The 25,531-nt window shown below is 42.7% G+C and overlaps 1 protein-coding gene and 1 long non-coding RNA gene across 2 annotated transcripts; one reads left to right on the top strand and one right to left on the bottom strand.

Annotated features, from left to right (window-relative positions):
- Positions 1-2,956: 2,956 nt before the first annotated feature.
- Positions 2,957-7,016, bottom strand: LOC114845041 (uncharacterized). The gene is made up of 3 exons (XR_005896873.2): positions 6,881-7,016; positions 5,200-5,290; positions 2,957-3,174 (listed from the first exon to the last, which is right to left on the bottom strand). It is a non-coding gene; the product is annotated as an uncharacterized LOC114845041 (long non-coding RNA).
- On the top strand, positions 6,958-24,713 carry LOC114845035 (junctophilin-1-like). Its single transcript, XM_029132782.3, has 7 exons — positions 6,958-7,547; positions 14,147-14,906; positions 17,359-17,477; positions 18,451-18,711; positions 18,840-19,255; positions 19,425-19,521; positions 20,072-24,713. Exons 1-6 carry the CDS (start codon positions 7,169-7,171, stop codon positions 19,503-19,505), a joined length of 2,016 nt encoding a protein of 671 aa, XP_028988615.1. The 5' UTR covers positions 6,958-7,168; the 3' UTR covers positions 19,506-19,521; positions 20,072-24,713.
- The last annotated feature ends 818 nt before the right edge of the window (positions 24,714-25,531 follow it).

Genomic DNA, 25,531 nt, shown 5'->3' with positions numbered 1-25,531 from the left:
TATTACAGTTAATGTGAGCAGCAGCCTCCAGTGGAATCACATTGTAGCAGAGCATGTACAGTACAGTACAAACATCAACACCAACATTACACTGTGGTTTACTGTGACAGTTTTTTTCAATTTAATTGATGAAATGAATTCTGTATGTGTATGTGGGATAATGGTGACGGGCGGCCAGTTGAGCATTGCTGTTTTACTGGTGACAACAAAGTGAAGCACGTGGAAGGGTGTAAAACAGGTTGTTAAAGACCAGTAGGCGGTTTGGAGATAGAAGCTCTTCAGTGCTTGACCTTTGGACAAGTAGTTAGCAAACTGCTGTTTTGATCAAGTAAACAGCAGCAAACAAGATAATGGGGGTTAGAGCCAGAGCACAGACTTAGTAGAGGCAGTACACAAAGTGCTTCACTTAATAGTCCCTCAGCAGTAAATACTGGTTCATGGCTGGAGAGTAAACCTTCAAGGTAATAATGGCCTTTAGTTGATCAATACAGGCGTAATATGCCTCCCAGTCTAATCCTGAATAACTGTAGCATTAAAGGTGAAGAGCAGACAAAACAGGACACCAGCAGTATATACTGCAGGGAGAGCTGCAGGTACCAACCTCCTTTTAGCAAATAGACAAGTAGTTCTCCACATCAGCCTTATGATTGGTTCATCCTTCAGTTGTTATTTTCCAAGTGATGCCTTATACCGGGCCTCTTCACTGAGGTGGTACAAGTACAAGTGTTTCACCACATGTTTACTCAGTATGAAAGGAAAGACGAGAAAATAGCATACGGTCTAAACCCAATAATGGCTGTCATGACCAAGAGGTAACAACGGTATGAATCCGTCCACATGAGTCGTCAAGTATTCGATTAGCTACATCCATGCTTCACAATCATACTGAGGGTTGTAAACTGTGATTGGTGTTTTACCAGAGACAGGTAACTTAAAAAACTAAAGAGACACAAGTCAGTTCATTAAATTCTAATGCTAAAACAAGGTGGAGCAGAACTCACCATCATTTACATTTTAAACAAATAAATGTTGGGATTGAAAATAAAGAAGGGCAAAATATAAAGTGTTCCCACTTACCGAGAAAACTAATGTAGCCTTAACCGGTAGCACAACCTGGACCAATGGACCCAACACTAAACGTGTGTATCTGTTCAACCGAGCCGTTACCTTACTGTATGACCGTCATACTTTGCACCAAAGTGTCTCGACTGCAGCGACACCGACTTAGTCACCTACAGTGGTGCAGCACGGAGCATCCTGCTCCTAGTTTATCAGCCTGGGGCAGGGACGAGACAGAGGGCGGATGGCGGCCACCCTCTGACACACAGATGGCACGGCTAATTATTAGAGCACAGCACCACCCCCCAACACACACACACACAAACACTATACACTATAGGCTTAACGCTAAAATCAAATCAGACATGATGAAAGACATAATCGTTGACTGACTGTCTATTCAATATGAATGAAAGTCACAATAGATAAAACAAACATTAATACCATGTTTAAATCTATTATATAAACCTAATCTACCCAGGAGCGACAGTGGAGACATTTGATACCTTTACAGTGTGAAGCACACATACATGACATTAGCTTCCCCCCTCTCTCATATGGAAAAGTCAATTCTGACCTGTGGCTTGCTAATATCTCTTTATGACATCAACAGACGAACAAACATGTTCTCGGCGGGAAGTTAATTACTCGTTACAGCCCGGGTCTAATAAAAAGACTGGGTGGCATGGTGTGACACCTGAAGCCATTATCCCCTACTCCCACACAGCCACACACACACAGCAGCAAATGAATCCACGCACTGGCGCTGCATGAGCAGGTAAATGAGACGGCTGCGTGTTTAGTCACTGTCCAGGAGGTCTCTGTTACCTCTGTAATAACGCTGCGCCGGGGGTGTCAACTGACTTAATTAAAAAAGTGTGCACATGAACACACACCTGATGACAACACATTTAATTAGCCTTACCTCCATGACACACACATTCAGGACTGGTGAATTAAATTAGATGGTGGTTGGATATTATCTCCTACGGATGGAGAGTGAGGCAGGAGTGAGTCCGTGCTTCAAGCCATGTTCGCTGTAACATTTCACTTCAGCTGAACTTCACAAGTCAACTGAATTTAATAGCATCAGCCAGTTTTGTGTTTTCTGTGGTCACGGTCACTTTTTGTACTTAACATGAACAACGTCTTCCTTCTTATTAGCTCACTCACTGATTAAAAGTGGAAACTAACTTTCACGGATGTTTTTTTTTTTTTGACCAGACCACTTGGAATCAAAAAACGACCAGGTGTGGGAAGTAATGCTTTACTTAAGAGGAAACTGAATGTCTGACCCCATCATTCTCTCCTGTTATATCCTTACTTCATGTGAAAGTCTGTGTTGAAGGTCACTACCTGCAGTGGCCTCTGTGGTTTAAGCAGGATGACGCTGCTGCAGACCCCACACCACCAGCTCCTTCCTCTGCTCCACCACGTCATTGACAGCAGGTTAAATGCCACTGGATTCTCCTACAGTATCACCTGCCTGTCAAACTGACCTTCAGCCTTCACCACTGTTTCTTTGAGCTTGTCCACCGTAGTTTAAGCCTTATTCCAGAAAATTTACCTGTCTTAGAAACTCATGAGTTACTGAATAGCACTTTGGGAGTGCACTTCCCAGCTAGAGGAAGTGTAGAGGGTCTGGAAGTCGTTGAATTTGGGGTTTGATGTAGGTACTGTAAATATTAATAGGAGACAGTAGGCCAGGCTTCCCTGTATTAACTACTGCACCTAAGGCAAGAGCATTATGTGACGACCCCAGGTTATCGTCCCTAATGATGCGTCTCAGTGAATGCACTCACCCCTTCATCTGTTTAAGTGATAGGATGGCGCTCAGGGATGTCACACCTCTGTAATCAGTGAAACGGTAGAACATAGAGGGATGACTGGTTGGAACTCATCTTTTTATTGGTTATAGAAAAGACAATTGCAAATCACAGGTTAAACTCAAAAATATGTTGAAAGCCAACCAATTCACAGAAATGCTGTAAGAGCTGCTAAAAACCCTGTTTTATTACTTCACATCCCATATAAAATGTTGTTTGGGAAGATGTCATCTCTCCTCCAGTTGGGTTGTAATAGAACACTTACTGTACAGTAAGGATTGACCTCACTCTAAAGAGACAACATAAAAAATAATTTTAATTATTTAATACTTATTTAAATATATGAGAACCTTGTATTGTTTCTTTTAACATAAATTAAGAATTTAGATAAACCTTCACAATGGAGCTGGGCTGTACAGTATACTGCAAAATTAGAACCACCTGGAAGTACACGGTTCAAAATCCACTACTATGAAATAATGGTTCACAAATTCTCTAATAAGAAACAATGTGTATCTGGTATCTATTTGGTCATCTATTGGTATCTTTTAGTGAAAGCAGGAGGCACCTGACAGAGTGTGTGTCCTTTTTACTGAGGAATGTTTGGGCAGAACATTTCCCAAGTGTAGACCTCTGTTAATAGCATTTTAATAATAATATCGACTGACCCTATGCTGAGCTGCTCAGTCTACAAAGGTAGGTGTTCATAAACCCAGATAAGAACGAATGTAACGACGCCAGTGCCGCTCAGAGCTTGAAGGGAATCAGATAAATTGTTGTGGGTGGAGGACGGTAAGACTGCAATAAATGAAAATAAACCAGATGAACCGCGCAATGACTGCGTGGACTCTGTCGTGACCAACATTTAATTATTTAAGACAGGCCAGCGATGAGCAAAAAACAGCTAAAGTAAAATCAACCACTCGCAGTCTCAGTTGTTTCAGCTTGTGGTGTGTTTCTAGCATCATTTACACCAGAGTTAACTATGAGCTGTGATGGGAAACTGTCTGCGTGGACGCAGCCCCGCCCGCTGTGAGTTTATTCATATTCTTATACCTTTTTTTGTCCTTTCTGACAGTTCAACAAGCAGCATGTATTAGGCTGAGAGTCATATTGTGATGGACAGTTTAACTTTTTCAAGAGCAGTATATAAATCCTAGTTAATTAATTAATTAATTAATTTGTGTGTGCGTGTGTGTGTGTGACAAACAAACAAACAAATAAATCAATGAAGCGAAACAACAAAATATGAATATAAATAGGCACAAATTAAAACATTATTACATATAACTTATAACTTCAGCAATGTTGTTAATGGTTAAATTAATATTAATACTAATACAAAATGCAATGGAAATGTTAAGGCATATAGTCATACATAAATACATCCATATACATGCACCTATACATATATTTTATAACATATAATCACATAATACCTAACACTTAATAATAGTTGTGATATAACGCTATCATAATCAAATGACATTAATACTGATAATAATAAATGACAGCCGCACTAGCAGCTAAGATTAGGAAGCCTGTGTATTGGTTTCGGTGTATTGTGTCCCACTACAAGGTTAGTAAAGCTATTATTTAACATTGTTTACCAAACATTTCACCATGTTCACCATTTTATTCATATACCTGCATCATCCCATCCCAAAAATAGGATGGTATAATAAAATGCATTAGTCTTTTTGCTGGGTGAGCGTCTTACTGTGTCCTGTGGTAAAGCAGCATAGAGCACTGGATGCCTTGTTGTAGGGAGTGTTTTTCTATTCAACATTAAGGTGACGTACTCTGCTCTTCATTGTGACCGCTTTTTATCTTTAATAATTCCCTCTATATACGCAATGGCTTGTACCCGCCTCAGGATCAGACAGGGGCAGAGGAAACAAAGATAGAGCATGCATACAATAATAACAATAGAATTGTCAAAAATAGCAGCAATAATTAGTCATAATAATAAGTAGAGAGCAGTCCAAATGTGATCCGACACAGCTGAATGCACCATCACGTTACCTACCACAAGGTGGTAATGTGTCTGTGTGGCAGCGTAAGTTAAAGACAATCACCGCAAAGAAATACCACAACTATAGGACTAATATGCATATTCATTTGTGTGTGTACAAGGAACTTACACACTTTTTTGCATCTTAGATGGATGATGGTGCAGGGGTTATCTGTGTCATCAGAACAATTACAGTAAAACCATCCCACTCCTCCTACTTTCCAGAACTTCAAAACATAACCAACCTAAGCTACCTGTTGTTCTGCTATACAAAAATAATATAATAAGAATTGTTTTTACTCTCACTCCTGTTTCCAATCTGCTCTGGTCCAGCTCCTTCCTCTGTACGCACTCTAGCTTGTTCCTGCCATCTAGTGTTAGAGTTAGATTCCTGCAATCACAGGAAGTGTTGGGTTTACCTTAAAGTCATTCTCACTCAAAATCCAAGAACAAATGAAAACAGTTATTTTGGCCTTTTTAGCATCATCTGAACAAATTAACACAAGGAGGTTGCAATGAAGCTTACTGTATGTTGCAGGTGTAGGAGCAGAGGCATTCAGGCTGAATGTGACTATTGCAGAATTTGCAGAATTTGTATGAATCCATGTATTTATGTACTTGTACAATGTAGTATTCATAAGAAAGCCTTAAGCCACACATGTCACTAACAAGTAAAGATGCCCCCACACTGGATGTATTCACCTACAGTAAATAACCCATCACCAGATGATGATCGGGTGGTTGTTTCTCATCTCCTCTCTCTCACTTCATGTGCCCTTTCATAACAGATGTAAAAATGGCTCATTAAGCAAACAAACATCAAGAATGATTTAAAGCAACAAATTAGTTACTTAAGACTTAAGTAGGAGTGACTTAAGTAGCTTAAGTCAGCTTTTATGGTTAAGCTGAAGTCATTATTGTCCTTAATAATCACAAAATAAAATTGAATACATTTATTAAAAATAGTCTTTTACAGCCTTCTAGGTCAGTTCATTCATATGTTCTCTGGGCATTACATAAAATGTGATTTGACTGCATTAGGATATTAACAGCTATATAACTGTATATTAATCATTATATGGTCTACTTGTCAATTTTTGTACCTAATCTGAGCAAAAAGTAGTACAAAACAGTACAAAATGTAAATGCAAAATTCTTACAATACTAATAACAACATTGTCTGTATATCTTTACAGATGTTCCCTTCCCACTGAACATGTTGAAGCAGTAGTGTTAGAGTCCAAAAAACATACAGTTTAACAAAACTTTATATTTCATTTTGTTTTGTTTTTTCAAACAATTTTCATGGAAACAGTGGAGAGAAGAACGTCAAACAGTTACGGTGATGAAACCAGTAACTGAACACAGACAACACAACATAAAGTGTTTTAAAGTGAAAAAGAAACTGCACCACTGTGTTGCACTACTGTGTTATCTTTATGTTCATCTGACTTCATACCATACATTTATAATACAGTACAAGCCTCAAGCCGTTCTTAGCAAATTTAGGCCAGACAGAAACTTACTACAGTGTCTGTGGCCCCACTTTAATAAATATACTATACTATATATCCGTAGGCCACTATCTTAAATTATTTTACAAAATGTATGGGAAAATATGATAATAAATGAGTCTTTGTTAAAGACAAGTGAGCTGCACTGTATGTCTGTAGTGGTTTGTGCTCGTTGTTGTTGTTTTTTTGCTCTGAATAAAATAGAAATAAACAATAACAATGGCAAAAGCAATAGCTATTAACAAACTGAACCTAGCGCAGAGAGACAGCTGGGAACACGGCACGTTCCAGGAGATGGCGGCATTGGCTCGGTTCAGTTTGTTTTATGCGTGTGTACGATGCCATATTCATTTTTATGTAGACACCATTGTCTTATGTGACAACATGAAATAGTTTTATTTAACTATGACCCGGTTTGTCCGTCGAGTTGATCTGATCGTCGTGCGTTTGACGGCTCTGGCTCTTACTTTGAAATGCCAAGGCGGAAGCGCCGTATTGTCGGATGATGCGGAGCTCAGGGGGCTTCGCTTCACACACAGGGGCGACGCGACTTCCAGCTGTCACCACTGCTGCGACTCTGGCAGCCGTGGCGGCCGCCTCTCGCCCTCCCACGCCCCGCTCGCAGTAACCGCCGCGGCACCGCTGATGCTCAGAGCTGCCGTCACGCGCCCACCGCACGCGCGCACGGCCAACGTCGCCTCGCTCCTGGAGCCTTCACCCACCGGGGACCCCAACAAACGACCAAGTGGTTCTGAATGACGGGCGGTCGGTTCGACTTTGACGATGGTGGCACCTACTGCGGAGGCTGGGAAGACGGGAAAGCCCACGGCCACGGCGTGTGCACCGGACCCAAGGGCCAGGGCGAGTACTCGGGCTCGTGGTCGAGCGGGTTCGAGGTGGTGGGCGTCTACACCTGGCCCAGTGGGAACGTGTACCAGGGCTACTGGGCGCAGGGGAAGCGCCACGGCCTCGGCGTGGAGAACAAGGGCAGGTGGACCTACAGGGGAGAGTGGAGCCACGGGTTCAAGGGTCGCTACGGGGTTCGGCAGAGCCTGAACACACCGGCCAGGTACGAGGGCACGTGGAGTAACGGACTACAGGACGGCTACGGCGTCGAGACGTACGGGGACGGAGGTGAGAGGCAGCTAATGTAAAAGATTCTATTTTTAGAAACAAGCAGCACCGAGAGTGTGGGGAGCACAAGAAGCCTGGGCTGGTTTACATCATGCATGCTTCGGAACCAGAGTCAGTCCCGTCTGCAGTCACGCTCTGCTGTGTGGGAGTCCATCAGAAGTTACTGAGTTAAATCCTGTGTTTCTACATAAATCAGAGTTTCTGACCTGTCTCACGCCTCTGACAATAGCCATCATATTGCTGTGTTCTGGTATTGGTGCTGTCTAGTACTGGGTCGCGTGAAGTAGAAGCTCAGTTCAGTCACATAAACCTCAGCAGTTTGCAAATCTGAAAAATGGGACTAGAGCGATTTTGTTCATCTGAACTATTCTGTGCAGGCGATGAGTATTTTGACTCTAAAGGCGCTGTGTGTATTTGTACTGGTTCCCTTCAGTCTGTAGAACCACCTTCCCTTGGTCTTTGAAGGAACACCAGGTTCTACCACTCATCGCTCCAGAGTGAAATCTGTGGCCCTCCCTTCAAGAATAGCTCAGGCTCAGTCAGATTGGATGACTGAACAGCAGCTTTCAAGTCCTGCCACAGATTCTCTGGATCCGTGTCTGGACTTTGACTTGGCCATTCTAACACTGAGTGGTCCGGTTCCGGTCCAACCATGGCTGCATGTTTAGCCCCAGTCTCAAAGCTAAGGCCTGTACTGTATTTGGCGCCGTCTTTCTTCCCATTAACTCTGACCAGCTTCTCTGTCACTGAAGCCAATGATCCCGACACAACGATGCCTCCATCTTCACAGGGAGATGAGGTGTTCAGCATCCAGCCTTTATGTTGGTCTCCTCTTCCTTCTATTCATTTATAGCTGATTAACAGAAACCAACTGTTTCCAGTGTATAAAGGTTTTTCATGGCTCCTATTAAGCGATTTATTAGAGCGGGAGAGAGAAAGGTGGAACAGATACAGGAGAAAAGCAGACAGTTTTATTTGCTCGCTCATTCCCTCGTTGAATCTGAACTGCTTCATCCTTGTGAGGGTCATGGGGGTTGGACAGGATGGGGTCTATTCCAGCTGTCACTCTGGCGAGAGGCTGGGACCCCCTAAACAGGTCACCAGTCCATCAGGGTGCAAGTGCATATGTTTGGACTGTGGCAGGAAGCCAGAGGAGCCCGATAATGGGAATCAGGCCCAGATTTTTATTGCTTTTGGGACAACAGTCGTAATCATTATTTTTATTGTTTAATTAGTACCCCAGTTTTCTACACAGAATGGTATCCTCCTCATCATACTGACATGGTTCACTAAGTTAGTCTGAGCAGAGTTCAGCTCTAGTCTTTGTAGCGTGTAAATGTTTGTGTTTTATAGGCATGTGCAGCAATAGAGTACAGAAAACCAGATGTCTGGTGGATTTATTTATATTTATTTACTTTAGACAATTACAGAAATGATTATTCTTATTCTTATTCTTATTCTTATTCTTATTCTTATTCTTATTCTTATTCTTATTTTTATTCTTATTCTTATTACAACATTCTTGTTAAATTATTTAAATTGTGCAACCAGTGCTCCACTAATTCATCTCCCATAACAATTGGAGCTGCATTTAGCACATTGTCTGCTTCTTCAGACCTCAGACCCTGTGTGCTGTGTGATTTTGTGTTTCAACCCTTGCTCAGTCTTCATTAAAACAATGTGTGTGTGTGGTTTCTAAGCAGGAAAAGAAGAGAAGCTTTTTAGCATCAAATGTAAATGAACGACTTTTGTATAGGGAATATATTAATAATATTAGTTATAATATTAGTATAAGACTTAGTAAGTAAGAGTCCTTCTTTACCAGTTTGCTGAGCTACTTTTATACACTGCTTGTTATTCGAAACCATTTCTACCACTCAACCAAGAGGTCTCCCTCTCCCGCTCTCTCTCTCTCTCTCTCTCTCTCTCTCTCTCTCTCTCTCTCTCTCTATGTTTAGCTCTGCTCTGCATATTATTATAATTACTGTGACACAGGTTTGCAGAAAAACCAAACAGGTTGTAGTAAATGTTCAACCAGCTGCACAAGCTTTATGGTTCATGTTTGTTGACTTGCCATGTAATCAATTGTCTAATTAGTTTCAGGTAATTAGTAAGTTTTGTGTGTTTCTATATAGTCCTGTATCAGGAATATATAGATTATTATTACACCATTTTCTACTGCTTGCTTCCATGCGGGGTCGCAGGGGGTGCTGGAGCCTATCCCAGCTGGCTATGGGCGAGAGGCGGGTACACCCTGGACAGGTCGCCAGTCCATCGCAGGGCAACACACAACTACGGGTAGTTTAGCGTGAACTATAAACCTAATGCATATTTTCAAACTGTGGGAAGAAGCCGGAGAACCCGGAGCTAACCTACGCGAACATGGGGAGAAAATGCAAAATCCACACAGAAAAGCACCCTGTCCCCGGCCCGGGGATCGAACCCAGTGCTGTGAGGCGACAGTGATATCCACTGCACCACTGTGCACCACATACTGATTCATGGTGCGCAAAAGCAGACTACACAATATACTGGATTTTACTCTGTGATGTCAGTGTACAGGATAGTTTCTTTGTAAATCATTTCAGAACCTATGCAACGAGTTCAGGCCACTGAGTTTTTTTTTTCCATAGGCCTGTGCAGACTCTTCAGTGTGTCACTATGGAGGAGGTTTCATATAGGAGTTATGTTTAAACAGTGTCTCATCTTACCTCCATCATCCAAAATAGCACATTCTCTCCTGCAGCCTCCAGCTGAAGCCGTCAGGGCGACAGGGCGAGCTCTTCCAACCTGGCAGTGAGCTGTTCTGCCACCTAATCAGGCTCACTACTGTAGCTATGTTTTTGGAATCAGAACTGTTAATACTGGAAAATCAGCCTTTTAACGTCACGGACCACCAAAAGAATGTGGAGGTGCTAAATGCCCTAATAGATGCTCTTAGGCAGTAATTTTTGTTGTCAGATTTTAGTTAATATCACTTACAGTTTGCCTGTTTGCCTTTGAGGCACAAGGAACACAAGTTTGGTTTTAGCTGATTTTTTTATATATATACTGATTAATATTACTAGATTATTGTTTCTAGTAATAATTACAGGTGCTGGTCATATGAGAATATCATAAAAAGTTGATTTGTTTCACTAATTTTGTTCAAAAAGTGAAACTGGTATATTATATTCATTCATTACACACAGACTGATTCAAATGTCAATTTTTTTAATGATTATAATTGACAACTAATGAAAACCCCAAATTCAATATCTCAGAAAATATGAATATTGTGAAAAGGTTTAACATTGAAGACCCCTGGTGCCACACTCTAATCAGCTATTTAACTTAAAACATCTGCAAATGGTTTCTCAGGCTAGTTCTGTAGGCTACACAATCATGGGGAAAACTGCTGACCTGACAGTTGTCCAAAAGACGACACACAAGGAGGGCAAGATACAAAAGGTCATTGCAAGAGGCTGGTTGTTGACAGAGCTTTGTGTAATGTGTCCAAGCACATTAACAGAGAGGCAAAGAGAAGGAAAAGATGTGGTAGAACAAAGTGGACAAGCAAAAATGTGGGGGAGATTCAGAAGACTGACGGACTGAAGCTGGAGTCAGTGCTTCCAGAACCACCACGCACAGACGTACAGTATGCAAGACATGGGTTTCAGCTGTTGCAGTCCTTGTGTCAAGCCACTCACAACAGACAGCATCAGAATCGTTTGCCTGGGCTAAAGACAAAAAGGACTGGACTGCTGCTGAGTGCTCCAAAGTTACTGTATGTTCTCTAATGTATTCTCTTTGGAAATCAGGGTCGCAGAGTCTGTAAGAAGAGGAGAGGCACAGAATCCAGGTTGTTTGAGGTCCAGTGTACAGTTTCCACAGTCAGTGATGGTTTGGGGTATTAATCTGCTGGTGTTGGTCCACTGTGTTTTCTGAGGTCCAAGGTTAATGCAGCCGTATGCAGGACGTTTTAGGGCACTTCATGCTTCCTGCTGCTGAACAACCCTAAGGAGATGCAGATATAATTTTCCAACAGGACCTGGCACCTGCACACAGTGCCAAAGCTACCAGTACCTGGTTCAAAGACCATGTCACTCCTGTTCTGTGATATGCCAGAGCCAACAATGCAGAAGATCAGAAGGCCTTTAGCAATTAAATAAATGAGCTGGTTGCTAGCCAGCTGTTGTTGTACTTTACCAGTACAATCTGGCAGAAACATAGCAAAATAATAGCAGTCAAATATGACTTTTTTAGTGTGTTTGTGTCAGTGGAAGGAGTCACAGTCAGAGGTGACAAGATGGTGGACAAGACCAAGAAGTAATCTCATAACCATCATTGTATGTGTGCGTTCGCGTGTGTGGGCAAGGGGCAAGGTGGGTTCCCTTACCAAAGAGTGAGAGTCTGTGGGACCGTGTAAAGAACACGTGACCTGCATTCCAATGAGTTGGAAAAGACAATGCAATATTAGCTTTAAGAATATCCCAAACATTTACACATTGGTAGCGCAGTTTGACCTAGAACAGAAGGCAGCAAGTAATAAAGCAACTAATGCTGTGCAGGCCACGGAGGAAGATAGCAGCATCTCTGACAAAAGGAGTACCTGGTCACACCTGGGGGATGTTGTGTTGTGATACATATTCGGATGAGGAATTGCTGCAGTGAGGGATCCTTGTATTGTTGTTGTCTGAGGATGTACATGTTTACTGTCTTGTCAAGATCCAACATTCAGTACAGGCTGAACCCTGTAAGAACCCCACTGATGCTAGATCTACCTGAGAGTGTTGCACAAGCACATAGTAGTAGGATTTCCTTTATGCAGTCGTGGTCATACAAGATGTTACTGATTTGGACCAAACACAGGTACAGCAGGGGTTTATTCAGGCCCCGTAATTGCACCTGTTAAAGGAGAGGTTTCTTGTAGCACAGTGCCTGTTGGTGGACCAGGTTGAGGGTGGTGAGGATCCAGAGGATTCTGGGCCCATGCAGTCGTTAGTCAGGAGGTTCACTGCAGGTCTGTCACTCTAAAGGCCATCGCCACAGTGGCATCCTGCACGGTGCAAGCCATGCAGTGCTTTGTCTTCCAGTCAGCATGTCCCAGTCTTCGCCATGAATGCTCACATGCACATTTACCTCTTACACCTCTTTTATCATCAGGGGTCACATAACATTTGAAAGGACACTGTTCTCGGTTCTCTGGACTCACCTCTTCAGGTTCTTTTCTTGTTCTCTCGACAAGTAATTGACATCACTGTAAACAGCCAAGATGTTTGAAGCCTGTATTTTCCAGGCGATCAGCCTTGTGTCTACCGCGCTCTAATCATTAGCTCTAGGGTGGTTTAAATTGACTTGAATACTTGCAGGTGAAGCGTGGGAAACCAGGGTTTTATTAACAGCTGGACTAGACGTCCTTTTCCTTAAGCAGCTGGTCTGCCTTGCTCCCTAACAGACCTTACAAATAGAGCTGTTAAAACTGGGTGGTGATCTTCTCTCCCAGGACCGGAGCTGGCCCCATCTTCTGGACCCCAGTAAGAGAGAGACCACATCCTCAGGCCCTAAATGTATGCTTGTACATCATAATGGTGTGATCCACACTAATTAACCCTCAGATGACCTGGCAACACATCACTAACATCGCTCTGCCCAAGATGTACAGACAGGTCAAAACAAACTCAAAGAAACCTGGGACTGTGACAAATACAGACTTTCATACTGACATCTTGAGGAAGTCATGCGGAGATCACAAATAAATTTTCTTTATGATTTTTTTCTCAAATTTGATTTATAGAAATAGCAATACATAGAGGAAAATTTCTGTTTGTGTATTGTGACATATATACATGTACATGTACACAGGCTGGGTTTTTCAACTGAAAAATATCAAATAATGACTGAATGTGCATCAATTTTAGTTTGTAAGTGTGAGTCTGTAACAGAACTGAAATGCCCGACAACTTCATCCGCAGGGAACATGTTATTATTCACCGGGGAGATCTACTCTCTTCGATTTAGGGAAAAAACTGTAAGGATGTAAGGATTGTTTTTAAATAAAACTCAATATTAACTTTAGAAGCATTTGAGTGTGTGGACACTATTTGTATGTATGTATGTACACACATATACATACATATACATAGACTTAGATAGTTACTTGTGATCAACTAACTATTCCTGGTGCTGGTAGCTGGAGCCAATCCCAGCTCTGAGTGGGTGAGAGGCATGGTACGCTCACACCTACAAGCCATGAGAGCTGCCAGTTAATCTGTTTCATGTCCTTGGACTGAGGACTGTACCTGGAGAAATCTCGTGCAGATAGAGAGAAAATGCAATCTCCATACAGAAACCCTAACCAAACATTAGAATACTGCGCACAGCACAGGCACCGTCAGGTACCATAAATACAGTATATTGTTCAAAAGAAGTTCTCCTACTCATGCTACTGTATATACAGTATAAGACCTGTAACTGGGATTGGCCTTGTAACATTGGTATAAACGCACACATGCATTAGTCATCTGTAATGACGTGTGACAGTGGTTTATTATTGAATATTTACCTTTTTACCTTTGAGCCTTTCACAGTTTCTTCCTCTCTGTCTGTATTTGGTGCAGGGACATATCAGGGCCAGTGGACCGGTGGGATGCGCCATGGGTACGGTGTACGTCAAAGTGTCCCGTATGGCATGGCCTCTGTCATCCGATCACCTCTACGAACCTCGCTGGCTTCCCTCCGCAGCGAGCAGAGTAATGGGGCCGTACTGCGGGACAGCCTGTCCGACAGCCCCGCCGGCACGCGAGGCGGCTTTGTGCTTAACTTCCACTCAGATGGCGAAGGATCCGAAAAGAAGAAGGGCCTTTTCCGTCGTGGCTCCCTTTTTGGCAGCCTTCAGCGGTTGCGCAAATCAGACTCTCGCTCGTCCATTTCTAGTAAGCGCAGCTCCGCAAACAGTGATACCACCTTGAGCCGGATCAGTTCAAGCGACGCCAACTCCACCATCAGCTTTGGGGAAGGGGACACGGGGGATGACTACCTGCCTCTGGAGGACAACGTGGATGCAACCACCACCGAGTCCTACATGGGTGAGTGGAAGAATGACAAGCGCAGTGGCTTTGGTGTCTCTGAGCGCTCCAATGGCATGAAGTATGAAGGCGAGTGGTTGAACAATAAGCGTCATGGCTACGGTTGCACCATCTTTCCTGATGGCACCAAGGAAGAAGGAAAGTACAAAAACAACGTGCTGGCTCGGGGCATCAGAAAGCAGCTGATCCCGCTGAAGAACACCAAGACCAAACAGAAGGTGGATCGAGCCATTGAGGGGGCAGTGAGAGCAGCAGCCATTGCCAGAACCAAAGTGGAAATTGCCATTTCCAGGTAAAACATTACACATAAGAAAACACAACTAAATTAATGTTTAGTTTAATTTTTTTAAGCTCCTGAAAACGAGCAGTAAGAATTTAGAGTGAAGTGAACTGCAAACAGAAGATAGTTACATTTGGATTATTAGTGTCTAGTCCTTAGGCCCCCAGACAACCCTGTGGCTATCTGAAGGTTGAGTCATGTCAGCTGGGCTTCTTTTCTAGTAGAAACGTTTCACCACCATTCAGGTGGCCTCTTCAGTCCTAAGACAGTTCAGCCCAGTGGACATGACTCAACATTCAGAAAACCTCACCTGGATGACTGAGGATCTTCAGTAAGGCTTGTGGCCACTACTCGTGGGTAATCATTGTGCAGTTTTGTTACAGTAAGAGTGTATTTATTATGGAGAAGGTTTCATACAGATAGCTGTAATCATCCGGTATGTTTCAATAAAGCAGTAGACATTATCACATAAAACACGTTCATTCTATTGTAGATAGAATCTCTCATCTTCATCATTGGGCTGTGATGGTTGGCTATGGGTGCAAGATGACCGCCACCAACAGCTCCTCATTATACACATACAGTGTATCAGCAGCAATGAGTAGCAAGTGCGTCATGAATGGCTATAAGATGGTTAGACACACAGATGTGCTTTGAGAAAAAAATGTGCCAAGGAGGTTGTGTGGTGAATGTGAAATTTGGGTTTGTATTAGAAGTTATAATTAAATTCAATTCAGTTTTATTTCTGTAGAACCAATGCAAAACAAAAGTAATCTCAACCAAACTTTTTAATAAAACATTATGGCAACAGTGGAGGAAAAACTCCCTCTTTTTATAGAGTAGGAAACCTCTAGTACCAGGCTCAGTGTGGGTGAACATCAGCCTCGACCGGTTCTAGTGAAAGATACAGGCAGGATGACTGGACCAGTAACTGTTCACAGACAGGAAGGATGACCCAATAACTGAACCAGCAACTGAACACAGACAGGACGGCTGGACCAGTTGTGAGACTGATGATCCCTGTAGATGAGGACAGAGGGAGAAGAACAACTACTGTACAGGAGAAATCTGTGAATAAACAGATTATTAGTGTGAGAGTTTAAGATCAGATATTGTTGAAGCATATGTTAGAATATAGAAATATTAAACATCAATAGGTGAAAACGGTGGATTAATATTAAGCAGGTTTTAGTTTTAAACGCTCCGACCATGTCTCATAAACACATATACCACATATATCATATATACACCCACAGGATCATGCCTGCACGGCCCTACATGCACCTGTTGTCATCACTTCCACTCACACCAAATCAGCTGAGACTGATTTACAGTCTCTGCTTTTAGTGATACTGTACATTAATATAACTGATACTGATCGAAGAGCACTCTGAGCTATTATCTATCCACCACATTAACACATAAATTAATAAATTGTAGAATTCAAACCAACGTCTTTGCTATTTCTATATTTGGCTTTTTGATGAGTGGTAGAAGGTTGTTGTCTGGTTGATGGGTGATGAAATGGGAGATGCATTCTGTGAGGACAGGGAGGCAGCCATAGCTGCTGTGTGCTAGTCAAAGCTCGGGAATGTGTGGGAAGAGTTTCAGTTTGCGTCACCTTTTCCATCGTCTGCAGACGTAGGAGTGAGGGAGGAAAGGAAGGAGCGACCGAGTGGGACTGGAATAAGAAAACAGATCAGCGCAGTGGGTTGAAGACAAGTCAGCACAGTCAGGCTTTCTGGACTTTTGTGCAGAAATGTGCTCATGTACCTGCATTTGTGTGTGTGTGTGTGTGTGTGTGTGTGTGTGTGTGTGTGTGTGTGTGTGTGTGTGTGTGTGTGTGTGTGTGGTATTGGCTATTTAAAGGCCAGGATGGAGAAAGGAGCACAGAAAATCCATCAGAACTTTGGACTGATGTACTGTAAGGCTGCAGCTATCTATTGATTATTGGAGGAACCGGTCAATCAAGTAAAGAAAAAAGAAATTTAAATTATTAGAGAGTGGCAGAAAACACAACTAATTGATTACACTGGTAGAAAATCCTCCTTTGGCCCAGTCCTGTGAAGTTCTGTGCCGCTCTGACCCACACTATAATGTTGGTTTATTTATTTAATGTTGGATATGTTGGATATTCACTCATAGTATTTTAGGTTGTAGGCAGCAGGATGATCTGATCTGTGTTGGTCAGTGGTTTTCAACTGCTCTGGCTTCGGGACCCACCATCGCCTCTAGATGACAAGCTGCGATCCAATTTGAGGAAACTTCTCAAATGCATCACTTTCAGAAGATTTCAGCAACATTTTTCTAAATGTAATCATTTTTAACAGACTCAGTTGGTGTTTTAACGTAAAGTACTGAAATTGTGAGAATTATGAGAGTCGTCAATGAATCTGTGTCAACCAACACTGCATTACAGAAAAATTCTGCAGCTTTGCTTATTTGCACTTACTTTGCCTTGCAGGACATCCCATGCTCGAGCCAAAGCAGAGGCTGCAGACCAGGCTGCACAGTCAGCCTCTCAGGATTCTGATATTGCCAGAGCTGTGGCCAGAGAGCTGTCCCCAAGCTTCCATCAGCCAGGTATGAAACAGAACGCAGAAGAATGTACTTGCCTTCAAAGAGCAAGGCAACAAATGTTATTCTATTATTGGGCGTGGTTTTCTCTCATAATTAAATCTGGTATTGTGTCAGTCTTTATTAGCAACTGATTATTGTTACATCTTTGTTTACATTTTAAATCTCTTTGCAAACCAGTTGCAGACCTGTGTGACAGGTTACGAGTTAACTAACAAGCACCTGAGAGTTAAAGGAAGAACCTAAACTATGTACATCAAAGTCTTACTGAAAAGATGCTAATAAGTGAGCTGGAAAGTCGCCCCACCACCATCCATATACATGTATACATGTCATATCACAGCCCTTTCCCACATATTTAAATAGACCTTGGTCATCAGTGTTTTAGCCTGACTCTGTGAACCCAAAAACTCATTGCTCCAAATGCTTCATTTTGTTGTCAGTAGAGGGAGAAAGCATCCATTATTTATCTACCACACAAAGCACACATGGGTGGCTGGTCCCATTGCTGCAGAATAAGCCAGAGTCAGACGTCTGGTCATGTCGACGTTCTTCAGTGGTTGGTACAGACTTTAGACGCCCCTTCTCCATCACCCCCGATGCGTCCTTACTGTACATACAGTGTGGAGCTGTTTTGTCATGCTGAAAAGCATAAATCAGGCTCCTTTCAGCCCACACTGTTCAGCTCACAATATGAGAAGTAGGTCACAGCTCAAATAGACTGGATGGAGTTATAAAAGAAAACGAGGCCACTGCATCTCCTGGCCGTGGTTGTGTTAGTAGGAACAGGTTCTCTGTGCTTAGCTTTTTTAGGTGCCATGACTGAAGCTGCTCCTCTCTCACGGTGCATGTGTGAGCACACGCCTTGTAGCCATGTGGTCATTTTAACCTTTGCCTTTGATTTTGGCCATCCATGGTTCGCTTAAGATAAGCTGTGCTGCATTAGAATCATCCTTTAATGTTGACCATGTGGTTCCAGGTCCTGACTACATCCGACAGAAGTACAACGAGCCAATAGAGGTGAAGGAGGAGCCTGTGGAGGACAAAAAGGAGAAATCTCCATCAAGCAGCCCCCATTTCTACCGAAAAGGAACCACTCCAAACCAGTCTCCATCCCAGAGCCCAGCTCCCAGTCCCACTCCTTCACCCACTTCTCCTAAAAAGACTCCTGGCAGCGCTGCTCCCATGAAGTCTGTTGGGAAAGAGAACAAAACCCCATTAACAGAGTCTGTGCAAACAGGTAGGTCGTGTTTTGTAACAGCTTGTGCTCTTTGGTCATAGTGGCTCTGAATCCTCTGGGTCAGAAGTAAACCTCCCAGGATGAATCAGCTCTTTTGTTTACTGCTCCTTTTCTTTTCTTCTTGGCAGCATCCAAAACCGTCAGACAGGAAATGAAGCAACACGAACCACCTCCTCCTGCAGCCAAAGCAGTAGGTCCAACAACACTTAGCTCCTGCCCCAGCAATGGTCAGATTCACTCCCAATACCACGGGTACTATGTCAAGGCCGATGTCAAGGTCCCCCCACCAGACGAGCCAGCAGGCGTTGACTATGACCTTCACCCATCAAGCCTTGCCCGGTTGCCACCAGAGGCCAAACCGATTTGGACACCTCCACTAAAATCTGTGCCCGCCCCAAGCCCTTCACCGGTTCCACCAAAAGAAAGCACCAAAGCCCCAGAGCCCTCCAAGCCAAAACGACAGGAATCAACCAAGCCAAAGAGCCTGGCAGAAACCAAGAAGGCCAGCGTGGACGTGGCTCCAGAAGTAGTGGAGGAGGAATCGGTGGGTTCAAACACACGTGACTAATAACATCTAAGCTGAGGACAACCGGAAAGGCCTTCAAAGGCCTTAGCCTCAATGAGTCTGAGCTGCTGCGAACAATCTTTATTATGCCCATTAATGGCCAGGTAGCATCATACGGTGGTATAACTGAACCTGTCTGTCTCCACAGGGCCCTAACTCCATCTTGGTGGCTCTTGTGATGCTGTTGAATGTAGGTCTTGCTATCATCTTTGTCCATTTCCTCACTTGACCAAATCTCAACTCAGGTAAGACCTGATAATTAACACTGTTAACTACCTCCCACAACTGATAACTCACACACTGCATCAGTGGTTATGTAGAAAATGTACACTGTGGAATACTTGTGTAAATTGTGCATCATTTATATTATATTTAAATATACAATAAACTTCTGATTCCATGTTCACTATGCCCACCTGCATAGTTTTGTGAGCTGAACTTGTCACATAAATATCATAACAATATGTTGGTCTTTTTAATGCTGTGGCTGACCAGGGTAATCACCTGCACTGCTGGTTAACTATTAAAACACCTGTTTAATTAGTTTACTCACTTCAAATGTCTCATACTGACTATTTGCTACTGGGAATTTAGAGTTAACTGGTTAGTTGCCTTTACTGTTCACTTTGTAGACAAGATAAACCATCTGGTCTCCAACCAAGAATATTCAATGATATATTATATTATTATGTGTTTGTATTTATTATGCAGTATCTTGGCATTAAATGTGATAGAGTTATTTATTTTTAGATCGATAGAACCATGCTTTCTAACACCACTTCTCTAAACTTGCAGCAGACTCTTCAGAACTAGTCCTCTGGTCTGCTACCGCTCCATCAGCCACAGGGGCCCTTTAAACGATGCCCCTAGTCAGAACGGCAGACACAGGCAAAATGAAGGACTGAAAATAAATGAAGGAGGAAGACGAGAAGAAGAAACACGGGAGGAAAGATGAGACCTACACCTCGTCCAAAGCTCTCTTTGGGCGGACTATGACTGTGTGTGGAGGCCAAATCCTCCCTGATTGGATGATTTGTGACTCCACTCAAAGTGCAGTGAAAGCTGAAGCAAGCAGCCACTAGTTGGAAGTGGACCCCTGAGCCACCAACTACGGATTCTCTATCAGGGGTAGAAATAACAGGAGGCCTGGAAAGTGGAGTGGATGTGGATGAGTGTGAGGCCTAACATCCAACCTACCATAGATGCCTGGCGTGTGTGCTGTCTGTGGTTCCATTTCCATCCAACCCTTCAGCTAATTTGGTTTGGTAGTTTTGAAGTGCTGCAATAAAAGCTTTGTCCCTGGCCAAGCTGAGTGAGGGAGAATTTGTTTGTGAAATGATTCACCAGGAGACGGCCCTTCAACGGCTCACATGCTCTGTTTCATTTCATTTCACCCAGACGTCTTGGTTGGTGGAGGAACATTACATGTCACTCTGTTTGTGTGGAAACCGAGCTAGTGCTTGTGTGTGGCGGTGCTTTGTGTGTGGGCGGGTGTGGACTGGATATGTTTGGAGATGCACTTTGCGCTGATGGAAGCCAACAGCTGCCTTACCGTTTTACCGAGTGACGCGGTGGTGGGTGAGAGGGCCCCGGCAGGAATGCCAGGCGTTCGGCTGATTCGCCCTCTGCTGGGTTTATTTCTGTCACTCTATTGATTTGTTCATATAGTTCTTACCCACGGGTCTTAGTGCCTGCTGTTTCCTACACAGCATCAAGTGCGCGATAGACAATCAGAGGGATTTTATGGAAAAATAATACAAATTTCTACACTATTATTATTATTATTATTATTATTATTATTATTATTTTCATTATTATTGCTGTTGTTTGAAGGAGTCAGTGGATGAATGAAATGCTCTTTCTGACATGTTCACTGTTTGTATCTAACCTAATCTAAACTGTTAACAGCTAATGAATCGTATTAATGATCAAGTTTGAAAGGTGATTTATAAGAATTTGGGTCATAGCCCCAGCACTGCACTAACATAGGTCCTTATCACCTGAATCAGTATATTATCATCAGTGTTTTAGCGCTATAGTATAGTATAGTATGTCACACACTCAGGGAAACATACAAATTAATTCATTACAAAGTGAGGCCTGCCTGGATCAGCTCACTGTGAGCATCTATATGTAAATCGATTGATTGGAGGGTCAGCGCCGTTGCTGGGTCCGTACCAACAGACCTGGAAGCGACGCAGGTGGCACAAGCCAAGCACAAGGCAGCCTAGGGAACCCACAGTAGAATTTAAAGTGTAAAGTGGTTGAACACTGGTGATGGGTCGGCACTGTTCACATGTAATCAGCATTTTCTTAACTCTGGGTTATGTATAGAACTGCATGGAGTTTGCTTTTGAGGGTTAGTTATTGTTGGTCACTGTGTCCTTGTGTTTGCTTTTTGCTCTGTTAACCACATTTATTGATGTCCAATCGCTGCTAGTCTTCATGGGTTCTCACTTTATGCTGTTGCTGCTGTCATGCACTGTGGTTGTCCTGCAGCTGAAGGCCGGGATCTGACTCCTGCTCTGCTGTCCTCAGAGGGTTTGGAATAGTTTACCTTCATTTTGGTTCATTTTTCCTTCATACTAATGTTTATTATTAACTTATTTATTTATTTATTTATTTGTATTTGCTTTTTGACTTAATAGTGGCTGACCTGAGCTGTTGGTAATAAACCATTGTTTAATAATGTGTCATTATCAATGGAATTTTTCAAAGACACGCTTTACAGCCGAGAAATGAAATGAAATGAGTTCATATCTGAAATGCTGAAGTGACTGTTGGAACAAGTCACTTTTCATTAATTTGAACTGTCGCTTTAGAAAGTTACATTTAAACTCTTTAATAAGTTTACATTAGGGAAAGGCTTTGTCTTAAATATGTTTTGGCCATGATTTACTGTGATGAATTGTTGTTGGTTTCTGTAACGTGTGCAGAAAGATTCACTGTGAGGAACTAGGAAGAGATAATTAGTAAAGTTTATATTTATGGGATTGAGCAGTAGTAGGTGTCTGATTAGTTCGGTCATCGACGAGTGAAGCCTGTTACTGAGCCGCTGACCGTTACAGTGTTATAGAAATGTCAATCTTCTGGTGGTCATTTCAGAATCTCTAGAACTGCAGCTACAAGTTTAAATAGAAAAAGGGTCAGTCGGGTTTATACCTGAGACATGGACATCTGACATGACAATAGATATCTAAGTAGTTCTACTAAGCATGGACACGCCAAACACACACACACACCTGGTTCCTGTTGAGTAGAGCACAGGAGCTAATGTTTGCTCGAGGTTTAGAATAGTTTTCCTTCTGTCAGGGATCTTGTTACCAGAAAGTGACCTTTCATTAATCAGACCTAAAATGGCATGTAATACTAATTTCAAGAGATTTCTATTTGTTCTCATTGTTTGTTTTTTTGTATTGTAGTGAATGGACATGAGGTTTTGACCTAAGCTGGAAACTTAATGAAAGGTTCATGGGTTGGTTTAGTTTAGGAGTCAGTGATGTACTGTAGTGTGATGCCTGGCGCTTTCTGAACAGACACTATACATCATGTTGTGTGTTGTACTGTGTGTTCAGTGAAGGGTTGGATGTCAAGCTGTAGGAACACATTGTATGTAGCGTGTTTTTAACTACACTAGTGTATTTCACCAGATGAGTAACAAAAATCACATGAAGTGCTTACCAACAGACCTGCATGTTCAGGTCCGGGATGTTTTAAACAACATGATGTACAGTATCAAACAATTAGACATGGGTAGATACTGCATGGGTAGTCATTGTGGCCCCAACAACATTTTTAGACTTATCTCGCACCAGGTTCAGCAGGTGGAGCAGGTGGATGAGGTCCAAATAGATTCAGATGCTGTATGTTTGATCACCAGCAGCAGGACCATCTGTGGACCAGTACCAGAGTGTGGGGGTGTAAATATGATGCGGATGAGCTTGTGTGGGTGTCGTTTAGTTCAAGGAGTGAAAACACACATGCTGGTCTGATCTAAGACTAAAAACAGTGTTGCTACAAAGAAAGGAAGAATCTGAGGGTTCTACTGTGGAATGTTTAAGAGCAGGGAGCAGAAAGTGTACGAGGACTGTTCTACTGGGATAAAACCTTATTGGTGGAACCTGAGTCTTTGATTTTATGAAGCCAGTCAGTCTGCAGCTGAGTTTGTCTTAAATATTTGTGTATGTAACTAAGTCAGAACATGGTTTTGTTGAGTGTCCATATTTTTGCCCTTTTCCACCTTTGAGGTGGTTTTGAGTTTCTCCTAGATGTGTTCTGTTCATGTCCAGGTCAGTGTTAAACCTAACGAATCAACCCAAATGTGCCGCTCCTTCAAATATACAATCAGTTAGTTTTGTTGTCAGTAGGAGGCACTTAGACTCTTATGAAACACAGTATATGAGCTTATATGGGAATCAGGGAGTCCAGCGGGAATCAGCTGGTTCCACTGCCAGAAGCCAGCGTAGAGTCTGCAGAGGAGCCTGTGGATGCACTCACCTTCAGAACGCAGCTGGACCATGAGCTTGGTTCACGCTTTATGACCCCGTCAGTGGTTTATACTTATGATGTTTGTCCAAACACCCCTTACTTTCACACATCATGATATAAATGTCTAGCTGCAGTAACTTATAAAACACAACTGCTACATACTGTATCAGTACTTGTCAATGTGGGCTCTGCTAAACACAGTGAGCCTGTTACATCAAGTTTACACTGCTGACAATGCCAGGATGAATTTAAACTGAATGAACTGATGCGGAATGTTTAGAGACAATGAGTTTTAGTCAGCAGTGAACTTAGGCTTCACCTCGTAGCTTCATTGGAAACAAACCGTCAGCCCCCATGAAGTTACTTCCAATGTAAAAGAGGCTCAGCTCCAAATACATGCAGCATGAAAATGTCTCCACTAGATGGCGCCACACGCAACACTAAATTATAATATGATTACAACGGTTTTTGATGACGCACACGCAGAAACTGCTGTAATCAAAGCGTCAGGCTTGGCTGTGACGTGGAGCTGGAGCTGGATGAGCCTCATTCTCAAAGCTGCACTTTTGTCTTGTATGACTGTGGGACAGGGAACGTCTCTGACCTCTGTGTGACCTTTGCAAGCTTTTTTCCGGACCCTGATTCAGCATCTCCTGGACGACTGTGGCCCAAGTTAGACAGAAAGGTTGTGGCCATGAGCTGGTTTCTGGCTGGTTTAGTGAGTGGCACCACATACTGTAGCCATGTAACAGCAGCACAGTTACACTATGACTGATATCTACGGTTCTAGGACTATGCTTTGTTTTGTGGCTGATTTCAATAGTGCTTGGTTACAATCAGCTGTTTGGACTGTAGCTGTTGATAAAGTCACATGTTGTTTTACATTACAGCTTTTTTCTGTTTGCTTTGTTTCTATGGACATAAATAAAACATGTGGGTTTACATTTTCCATGCCCTGTCTGTGTGCTCTGTCACTTTCCTGTTTGCCCAATAAACACTTATGATATGATCCCTGTGCTGCAGTCAGTCAAGGAGTGACCGGGAGGAAAGGAGTTGATGTGGCCTCCGCTTTGCAGCAAGTGGTTCCAAAGGAAGTGTGAAACTTGGCAGAGACCAGTGACCACAATAGTCCTGGTGGCTGAGCGCTCATGCTTTGCCTGGAGACTGTGCTCTTTTTTATGGAGAGTGGTCTCTTCTTGAAAAGCAGCTTTTACCTTGCTCTGATTTATTGTTCCATATTTAGGTTCTTAATGAAGTACGTGGACAGATGAAGGCCGCAGTCCAGAGACGTGCAGTCAGGTTACCTGGAGGCTTCAAGCTGCCTGTGGGTGTGACTGGGACTGGTCGACTGTGTATGTGGCCTCCTGCTCCATAACCTGGAACCTTACAAAGATGAAAGAAATGGTGGACGGCTGAATATGTATTATATGGATTGATATATTCAATGCAATTTTATTTATAGAGCCCCAATTTAGAATATAGTCATCTCAAGGCACTTTACAAGGTTTAAGAACTGACACAAGTAGTATATAAATCATACGTACTCCTTTGGACTGATGAGCTGTGGTTGTTGTTTTTGATGTGGACGTTGAGTATTTGTAATGTCAGTGTCAGATTTGATCAGGTACAGTGGGATGGAGGGTGGAGAAACAAGGAGGGAGACAGCAAGAACATAGCAGTAATACACACAGAGTAAATGATTATTATTATTAAAAAATTAGTAATCTGTATTAACCATAATGGTAAATAATAAATACTTACACTTAT

The sequence above is a fragment of the Betta splendens genome, chromosome 17, assembly GCF_900634795.4.
Source record: "Betta splendens chromosome 17, fBetSpl5.4, whole genome shotgun sequence".
NCBI lineage: Eukaryota > Metazoa > Chordata > Actinopteri > Anabantiformes > Osphronemidae > Betta > Betta splendens.
The sequence above is the reverse complement of the archived record's forward strand: the minus strand, read 5'-3'. Positions and strand labels throughout refer to the sequence as shown.